At 46.6% G+C, this 10,000-nt stretch overlaps 1 protein-coding gene across 1 annotated transcript in view; it reads left to right on the top strand.

The window, feature by feature from the left end:
* Window positions 1-10,000, top strand: part of nr3c2 (nuclear receptor subfamily 3, group C, member 2) — a 93,699-nt gene that overhangs the window by 69,118 nt on the left and 14,581 nt on the right. The window contains exons 4-6 of the mRNA XM_080534946.1: window positions 223-339; window positions 2,704-3,108; window positions 5,189-5,333. Coding sequence (XP_080391072.1) covers window positions 223-339; window positions 2,704-3,108; window positions 5,189-5,333 — 667 coding nt within the window. The remainder of the gene's footprint in view (window positions 1-222; window positions 340-2,703; window positions 3,109-5,188; window positions 5,334-10,000) is intronic.

Below are 10,000 nucleotides of genomic sequence, written 5' to 3'. Positions count from 1 at the left end.
ATTTGCACTTCTGGTTGGATCTTATTGGTCTTATTAGGAGATTAGATTAGATTAGATAAGATTCAACTTTATTATCATAAAGTCCTAATAAAGACTGTCACCCTGAATACTGTCCCTCTGTCCTCCACATAGTCAAAATGGCCACTCATCCCTTCACGATCCTGTCCAGTGTCCACTGGTGTTTGGCTCACTATTAAGCAGTCTTCTCCTGTTTGTCTCTAGGTCAGCACAACTACCTGTGTGCCGGGAGGAACGATTGCATCATCGACAAGATCCGGAGGAAAAACTGCCCGGCGTGCCGTGTACGGAAGTGTCTCCAAGCCGGAATGAATCTCGGAGGTATGGATTGGAAATTACACATTATGACCACAATTACCAAAACAACATTATTACCAGAATGTGTGCCCCATCATGTCTCGGGAATCGCCAATGACGTCAGCTTGTGTGAACATTACCTGTGTTTGTGCCGCACTAATGCAGGGTGATGGCTTATGGGAAACGTAGTTCCTGCTGTTATCATAGCTGCCTTAGGATATATTGACTCATACACATCGACCCATATCCAGCGTGGAATGTGTTTTTCTTGGCAATTATCACTAGTCCACCAATCAGATTATGGCCCCAGTTCTCAGAAAAGGTGACATCACATGACGATGACGTGTCCAATAGGCCAGGTCGTTGACCGATAATATAACACAGTGAACAGCACTAGTAAGATAATATAACACAGTGAACAGCACTAGTAAGATAATATAACACAGTGAACAGCACTAGTAAGATAATATAACACAGGGAACAGCACTAGTAAGATAATACAACACAGGGAACAGCACTAGTAAGTTAATATAACACAGTGAACAGCACTAGTAAGATAATATAACACAGTGAACAGCACTAGTAAGATAATATAACACAGTGAACAGCACTAGTAAGATAATATAACACAGTGAACAGCACTAGTAAGGGGAGTCCAATTGTTGCACTCACCTTGTCCAGTGTGACCCTACATGACACTGTGGCAGAGCAGAAAAGCTCCTTTAGCAACAGACTATTACAACCAGGGTGCACTAAGGAGCACTATTTCTGCCTGCCGCAATACGACTGTACAACTACTCCTCTGGCTAGCTCGATCGGGAGTCAGAGTCAGGCTGGGAGATGTTAATTAATGATAATTCACGTTAATTCATAGCTAACTGTTGACACTATCTATGTTTTCTTTTCTATTTTATGGTGTTTTTTATTTTTTATTTTTATTTTATTATTATATTATTATTCAATCTGTTTTTACATGCCATGTCAATGGACATGAGATAGATATACACTGTGGGGAAAATACAGGCAATACTGTACACTTAAGAACAGTCACTTCTGATAGCATAATCGTTAGCCTCATGTCATAATTGCCTAAAAAAAAGTCATGCTTCACTTGTGGTCAGCCGAGCCATCTTTGTATGTAGTGTCAAAAATGCCTATGTCAAAGAGATGACTTGGGCCGATAGTGATTTTGGAATGTAACAAGCATTCTGATGGCCGATGGCATAGGCAATAATGCACAGTGAATCAGCAGTGTTAGGAGAGTAGAGTTAGGCAGATATCTCAATTTGGCCGAAATATGACTTAGGCAATTATGCTATGAGGCTAACGATATTGGGATACTGCCAGCCAATGGAGACACAGTCATCTCTCTGTCCATGCTGTATGTTTCACTGTAGAGAGCCATTGTTTTTGCCATTAGCTGACCATGCTACTGTACTGACCCATGGCCATCCTCCAAATCCTCCGAAATGATTCACATCCTACTGTGATTATCCGACTTCCCTGAAATTACAACTTCCTGACGGCAGACAACACACAAAACACACACACTGCCATAAGGATATCCTTTGAAAACCTTGATACAGCATGGATACTACATCTGGCCCGTCCCTTGTTGGGAAAGAGACAGAGTACTGGGAATGTCAAAGTCCAGATGGGGGGGGGACGGAAAGTCAGGGACAAACAACGGTATACACAGTGGCAACACCGGAGGGGGAAAACACAGTGTTAGATCTCGCTGTCTGTTTTTTTTTATAAATGAGCCTTGAACAGAGTGGCAGTGCTCACAGATATATCAAGCATGAATTTTTCAAAACAACTAAACCTATTCATCTCGCAGCACAAGATCTGATGTTTTTTTTTTTTTTTGGGGGGGGGGGGGTTTCCTGAAAGCTCCATAATGAAAATACAAGAAAACATCACTCGACAGCATGACAGATAACTCCTAGTTCCTGTGTAATGATCCTCTTTGGCCCAGTTATTTTGCACTGTATTGGACAGCACTTTGAGCTGTATTCTTATGAATGAATGAATGAATGAATGGTCTTTATTGTCATTGCTACAGTACAGGTACCAAACAACGAAATTTAGGAGGGGTGGCTCCCCTGGTGTTAGGAAAGAAAAAAAAAAAAAAAAAAAAGTATGAAACGTGCTACATAAATAAAGTGTATTATTATTATTATTATTATTATTATTATTATTATTATTATTATTATTATTATTAGACCCCCCAGTTAGAAGCACTTGATCACTGATCATGTCATCAACATTAAAAATAGGCAGGAAATCTTCACCAAAAGAATCTTCTCATTCAAAGAAACATATTGGATATTGAATTCCCCTTGAAGGGATTAATAAAGCACCCATCTTTCACTTCTTCATCGACAGCGCGGAAGTCCAAGAAGCTGGGCAAGCTGAAGGGCGTGAGCGAGGACGTGTCCCTGCAGGGCGCCAAGGAGGGTCACCAGACGCCCGGCGGTGGAGGCGGCGCCGGCGGCGGCGGCGGAGCCAACGGCAGCGGTGGAGGAGCAGGAGGAGGAGGAGCCTACCTGTCCTCGGAGAAGGAGCTGAGCGCCAGCGCGGCCAACGCCCTGGTGCCCCACGGCCCTGGGATCGTGGCGCCCTACCTGACGCCCTCCATCTGCAGCGTCCTGGAGCTGATCGAGCCGGAGGAGGTGTACGCGGGATACGACAACACCCAACTAGACACGACGGACCATCTGCTGTCCAGCCTCAACCAGCTGGCTGGGAAGCAGATGATACGTATGGTCAAGTGGGCCAAAGTCCTTCCAGGTTAGAGAGAGAAAGAGAGGGAGAGAGAGACTCCTCCTTGGTTTCGACTGTAATACTAGCAAGTAGTATTACAGCATCAAACATACGGTGACGTATGGCTGATGCTGTGTCCGAGTTCTCCACCCTTTTCCTGAAGTGTGTACTTGTGTACCTCCTCATGCAGATTTATAAATTAGAGGATTGGTCTAAGCATGGGCTGGTATACCGATCCATTCCCATCTGAATCCATATGGGGGAGTGCACAAGTGCACAAGTGCATACTGTACTTCGGGAGAGTAGGGCAGAGAAAAGGAAGAGTTTTTCCAGGGGGCAGATCACATGGTCTGGAAAAAAAAAAAAAAGGGCTCAGACTATGCATGCTTACAGTGTTTATTTTCCAATTAATATACAGTAGGCCTAAATCAGATTTTAAATTGTTTATCTTGTTAGTAATTCTGCGAAGCTCTAATGAGATTAGTGATGGAATCCTGTTTGAAGCAAACATCTAATCAAGATTTAGATGTATAAATAGAACTCGTTTAAAGCTGTGTCGTCAGCCTTTTCTAAAATAGCAACATATAAATATGTACATCGACATTGTTTATGCTAAACTCACTTGGTGAATAAACCACATCGTCAGAAAGAAAAATGTTTTATTCAAAATTCATAAAGAGGTGAATAAGTTCTCCCAACTGTCAGTCAGTGACTTATTCAAAAGATTCCTTACAGGTAACCCTTTGAAGCAGTTTAATTCGCTGTATCGCAAATATTTGATACCCCCAGGGTGTCTGCTTGCCGTATCCGGACGTATAAATAGAAAGCCAGACAGACAGTAGGGTCAAAACCGCTCCCTCTGACTTTCAAAGCGAGCGCTCGTTGCATTGGGTTTACATTTGGACTCAGCCATGCTAATACACAGCTCCACACTCATACCTGCTCCATCGTCACTGTATGAAGTCTCTACAAGACTCCCTGTGCTGTAGGTTATTCCCTCCCTGTGCCTGGGGAGGCTATTTAATGTAACACGCAGATACACTTCCTGTGTCTACCGTCCCACGTATGTTGACAAGTTCCCGTCCACAGCTCTCCTCCGTTCTCTCTCTCTCTTCGCGATAGATTTCCTATACTCTTTAGCCTGAGAGCACTTTGGTGGGTGCCCCATAAGTTAATCTTTTAATAATCATCCAGCCCAGAGTATTGATTTCTTCTCACAGAAGACCCATTGATGTACATTACCGCTGGCCGCTACTCTGATCCCAATCAAGGCTTCAAGCCCTCTTGGGGAAAAAAAAGACACACAGGCGGCAGAGCACGAAGTTCTGCCCACGTCCTAATGTACCGACAATAAACTGATACATTGACAGACAGGGATCGTCGCTTTGGCGAGGGGGGGGGGGGGGGGGGGGGTCCGAACTGAAAATAGTTGCAAAGCCATAGTGAGTCACATGTGTGTCCTGGTTTGGCCCACAGTATGCTATAGCGTGAGGGAGAGTTTAGAGAGCAGGTTTTGGGTGCGAGCCTGGCTGGTCTCCCTGCTCCGTCTATTTATGGGGCCACACGCTAGACAACAGGCCAATAATTAGAAGCCTTAGGGGGTTACATGTAAAACAAGTACACGGTGAACACTCCACAGTAAGTTTATCGCTCTTAAACAAATATTGGCACTTCTAGGCATCACGCCACACACACAGACATGCATGCGCACACGAGCGCACGCACACGCACACACACACGCGCACACGCACCCCCCCCCCCCCCACACACACACACACACACACACACAACGTTAGGTGAATGTCTCACAGGGCAGGTTATTCCACTGTGTGGACCACCTCCTCATGATCTATCACTTTAAGATGGAAATCTATCAGAGCTAACAGATTTAGACTGACGTGTAAACTGGAAAATGTTGATTAACAGCGTTTACTGTCCCTGTCAACGAGACCGATGCATAAATAAGTGTTCTGCACTGAAGATATAATAACTACTCTGGACTAAAAATAGATAAATAAGTACCGTGCTAATGGGAGACACAGTGCCGCCCCCTGCTCCCCCCCCCCCCTCAGACCCCCCCTCTCTCTCTGCTGTGCCCTCCCCCCAGGGTTCCGCGGCCTGCCCATCGAGGACCAGATCACCCTGATCCAGTACTCCTGGATGTGTCTCTCCTCCTTCTGCCTCAGCTGGAGGTCTTACAAACACACCAACGGACAGATGCTCTACTTCGCCCCCGACCTTGTCTTCAATGAGTAAGTCTCCACTCTCCCCTTCAGCCCTCCCACCCTCCCTCCCTCCCTCCCTCCCTCCCTCGCTGTCCTTGTCCCTGTTGAGGATGAATAGTCTGATGGTCGTCAGGGTGCGGTATAATACTCCCATGTATAAAACATGTTCTATCTCTATTACCACTGAATAGACCAGGTCCTTACAGAAACGCCATGGTTACAATACACTGGAGGTCACTGGAGACACTGGAGAGATACATTAAGCGCTGTAAAACTGACGAAATCATCATGATATAATATTTTATATTAGTCATATTAGGCTGTTAAATGTACTCCCACCACAATATAATTGAATATTCTTTATTATTTCGCTTTCCCCATCATCCCAGATTCGGAGACAGTGTGTAGAATTACACAACTTCGAAGATTATATATATATATATATATATTTTTTTATAGTTACGTTATATATATGTTATAAATATATATATAAATACATTATAACAGCGACTGGTCACATTAGCCACATTACCACTACTAGCACACATCTTGAATATCAAATAAAACCATTCGATCATGCTCACCAGTCTAGCTTAAATAGCTTCATAGTCTCCTATGGAGCTTTCTATACGAGCTTGCTATGTCATGTCTCCAAATAAGGTTGTTGGTTGTTGTCATGGTACCCTTTGATTGTTAGGCCATCACTTCACAAGGGTATTGTTATGATCAGGAATGGTGGACTTGTTATGCTAAAGGAAGGGCTATCAAAGGTGTGCATTCATCAGCACACACACACACACACACTTACACACACACACACACACACACACACACACACACACACACACACACAGTACAGAGGTCATGCGATTACTAATGAGCGGCATTACATATGAGGCCCCTCTCTCTCTCTCTCTCTCTCTCTCTCTCTCTCTCTCTCTCTCTCTCTCTCTCTCTCTCTCTCTCTCTCTCTCTCTCTCTGTCTCTGTCTCTGTCTCTGTCTCTGTCTCTGTCTCTCTCTCTCTCTCTCTCTCTGTCTCTCTCTCTCTCTCTCTCTCTCTCTCTCTCTACTATTCCGGTCACTGATCCAAATGCCAGGCCCTTTCAGTTACACTTCCTCATTAGCGGTCTCAACGATGCGCTTACAAGGTGCTCATTCCGTCGCCTTCGGACTGACGAAGCCCCTGTGCATCGCTCCCTGAAAAAGGGGAAAAAGCGTTTGCACCTTTGAAACGAGTCCCCGGTCGTGGCGAAGTGCGAGGTGTTGATCAAAGCAGAGAGGGACGGAGTCAATGGGCTGTGTGATCGCCGCTAATATATTTGAACAGCAGCACAAGTGGAGAGGATGTGTGTGTATGTGTGTGTGTGTATGTGTGTGTGTGTGTGTGTATGTACGAGCCCTGTACTGCTTACCGGAGCTGCGGGTGGTGTGGCTGATGCCTTCACACCGGTTAGAGTGACACTGTACCCCCCCCCCCCCCGGGCCTGGGTCGAGGGAGATGGGCACCCCCCGCAGGCGGACCCGGGGAGTGCGGTCTGGTGGAACGTCCGAGGGGGTCGCGTGGTCCAGCGGCGCGCTAAGGCCCGGTTTCACAGACAAGTCTTAAGTAGGCTTAGTCCTGGACTAAATCACACTTTCAATGTCCTCAATCTCCATTGAAGATGCTTTTTAGTCCAGGATTAGGCCTTAAGCCTCGTCTGTGAAGCCGGCCCTAAGAGATGTAAGACGTGAGAGGCCGTTCGGCGGTCTGCGCGCAGCGCCGCGCTGATTCAGGGCAACGTAAACGGATAAGGAACACGTCTGCATTAACCACCCCCGTGTAGTCTGTAATGTGTGAAGGTTACATTCCACCCTCTGTGGAGAGGACGTCTCTATCTGCTACAGGCGGGGGGAGTTTATTGGGGTCGTTACGGTATACGGTATCACAGAGATGCCTTCATTTGCATGTGATGATGTCTATTCTGAGACCTAACCGCTGCCCTAGTCAGACGCGGTTACGGCCGGGCTGTCTGGGTGACAGATGGTTCTGGTATTCCGGCTGACAATGCCGCCGAGAGGCAGGCCCGCTGGATTTAGCAGTCATTCCGTTTGAGTTGCAACTCACCGTTCCGTGCTTCTAGAGTATCCCGTTTTTACAGGTGTTCTCCTCCCCTATCCCGTCTTACCTTCGGGTGAACAGATGGACAGGGCAGGTCACAGTGGCCTGGATGTCAGCCTGGTCTGGGTGGCAGTGTTCGTGTCACGAAGCCCCTTGTGTGTCACCGGCATCTCCACTGTGTCAGTCACCAGGCCAAGGCCTCCAGCCACCTAGGAGCACTGAGATCTGGCTGGAGCATTTCCTCAAAAGATAGAGAGATTTACAGGGAGGAGTAGTGGGTTGGTCTGTCTGCCTGTCTGTCTGTCTGCCTGTCTGCCTGTCTGTCTGTCTGCCTGTCTGTCTGTCTGTCTGTCTGTCTGTCTGCCTGGACAACTCTGCCTGTCTGCCTGTCTGTCTGTCTGTCTGTCTGTCTGTCTGCCTCCCTGCCTGCCTGCCTGCCTGCCTGCCTGCCTGCCTGCCTGCCTGTCTGGACAACTCTGCCTGTCTGCCTGTCTGCCTGCCTGCCTGCCTGCCTGCCTGTCTGCCTGGACAACTATGCCTGTCTGTCTGCCTGCCTGCCTGCCATCCTGCCTGTCTCTACAATTCTGCCTGCTTGCCTACTTGCCTGTGTGTCTGTGTGTGAACCCTACAGCACCACTGATACATCAAATAATCCATACTTGCATACAGTGCCCTTGTGTTAGGAAGCAGTGTTCACCTGTTGCCATGGCTCCTTAGCGCATAATTGATGTGTTGAAGGCATCTGATTGGCAGTTCGGTCCATCCACCCGGCTGTCCTGGTCTGATTCACTGGCTAATTGAAAGTGAACAATAAAAAGACAGACATTGAGTGGTACAAGGACGTCCTCAGTCATCCGTTTCAATTATGAATTGATGTCTGGTAATTGCTAGCGGTAGCTCGCCAAAGCGGTTCCTTTAAATGTTTGGGTTTCTTAAGACGGCGCTTTGAACTTTTCATGATTAATAGTGGAGTAAGGCATGAAGGGCATGGAGGCCAGTCCGAGGGGAGAAAGACAACAAGACGTAAACAAGCTCCCAAAAGAGGTTTGCCGATAATATCCACCGACCCTGAGAAAACCTACTGGCAGTGCGGCCATTTTAAGTGGTTGTATGGGGTTAGATTGGCTCTCTCAACAGCTCCACGGGTATTCCCAAAAGCTAAAAAGTCTTGACTTTCTCACTTTTTTTTTCTTCTTTCTTCTCCTTCTTTTCTTATTTTTAAAGTCCTCACCACTGCTTCCAGAATCTCTCACCATAGCAACGGTGTGAGCCGGGGAGAAAGCAGCCAGAGCTGCCAGGTTTCTTCCCTTTCAGATACCAGACTCTCATTTTAGACAGTGATTCAGCAAAAAATGTAACTAGAAAAAAAAGTGTAAAAAGTTAGTTCTCCCTCAAGTGCATGACAATTATGAAACAAGTTTTCGCTCAGCGACACACACAATGCTACTCAGCTGAAACTCTATTCTCCAAATGCCTATAAATCAGTCAGTCAGCCATTACGCTACACAACCTACTCTGCAGGCCAGATGCTCAGTACGGTATATAAAGCATTGGGATTAATTAGCACACACTTCACACTTCCCTATGTCTCAAATGCACTCAACTCTCATCCACCTGAGCTGCAAGTCTGCACCATGCTGGTCAGGCTGGTTACTATTATGTATGTTTGCGTGTGTGTGTGTGTGTGTGTGTGTACGTGCATGTATGTATATGTGTGTGTGTACGTTCATGTATGTGTGCGTGTACATGCGTGCGTGCGTGTGTGTGTGAGTGTGTGTGCATGTGTGTGTGTGTGTGTGTGTGCATGTAGCTACCCCCCTGTACAGTTTCTCTACTGTAAAAATAAAGATAATCCTTCCTTCGTCTAGCATTGTGACCGCCAATGACCACTGGTCCTAGCATAGATTAGTTTTATTAGATTTTTCTTTACGATCACTGATGGATAGATGATTTCCCTTTCATTCACAGTCATTATCACAGAGGCTGTGAAGATCTCCCCTCGCGGTTGCCTTGGCAGCGCTGCGGCTCTGCGGTTTCACATGACGGTGAACTCTGGACCCTTTCATGTCAGGCCACGCCGCCTCGCGTTTGATTATTCGGTTCTGGACGCGGTGGTGATTTAAAGGCGGGGAGGTGGCTTCCAGACCTCGTATTTCCCCTTGGTTTCTGTGGCATCTGCATAGCACATTGCTCATTGGCTCCCCCTCCAACCTGACTCCCACTGGCCTCTTGTTTTTTCCTGTTTCGACGCACTTTGTCGTGATTTACATGATCTGGCAGTTAGCAGACGCCTTCATCCAAGGAGAAGTACAACAAAATGCATTTGAAGTATGTGAATACTAAGCAAGTGAATCATCCATCCACCAGTCAGAGCAGGAAAAAGTAAACTATGATAGAGGCCGATATGAGATCAACTGAGATCAACTTCTCTGATACGGTGTGTGTGCGTGTGTGTGTGTGTGAGAGAGAGAGAGAGAGAGATATAGAGAGAGAGAGAGAGAGAGAGAGAGAGAGAGAGAGAGAGAGAGAGAGAGAGAGAGAGAGAGAGAGAGAGAGAGAGAGAGAGAGAGAGTGTGAATGTATGGTTGGTGGTGA

The sequence above is a fragment of the Nansenia antarctica genome (genome assembly GCF_963989245.1).
Source record: "Nansenia antarctica genome assembly, chromosome: 6".
Lineage (NCBI taxonomy): Eukaryota > Metazoa > Chordata > Actinopteri > Argentiniformes > Microstomatidae > Nansenia > Nansenia antarctica.
This window is presented reverse-complemented; position numbering and strand designations above follow the sequence as displayed.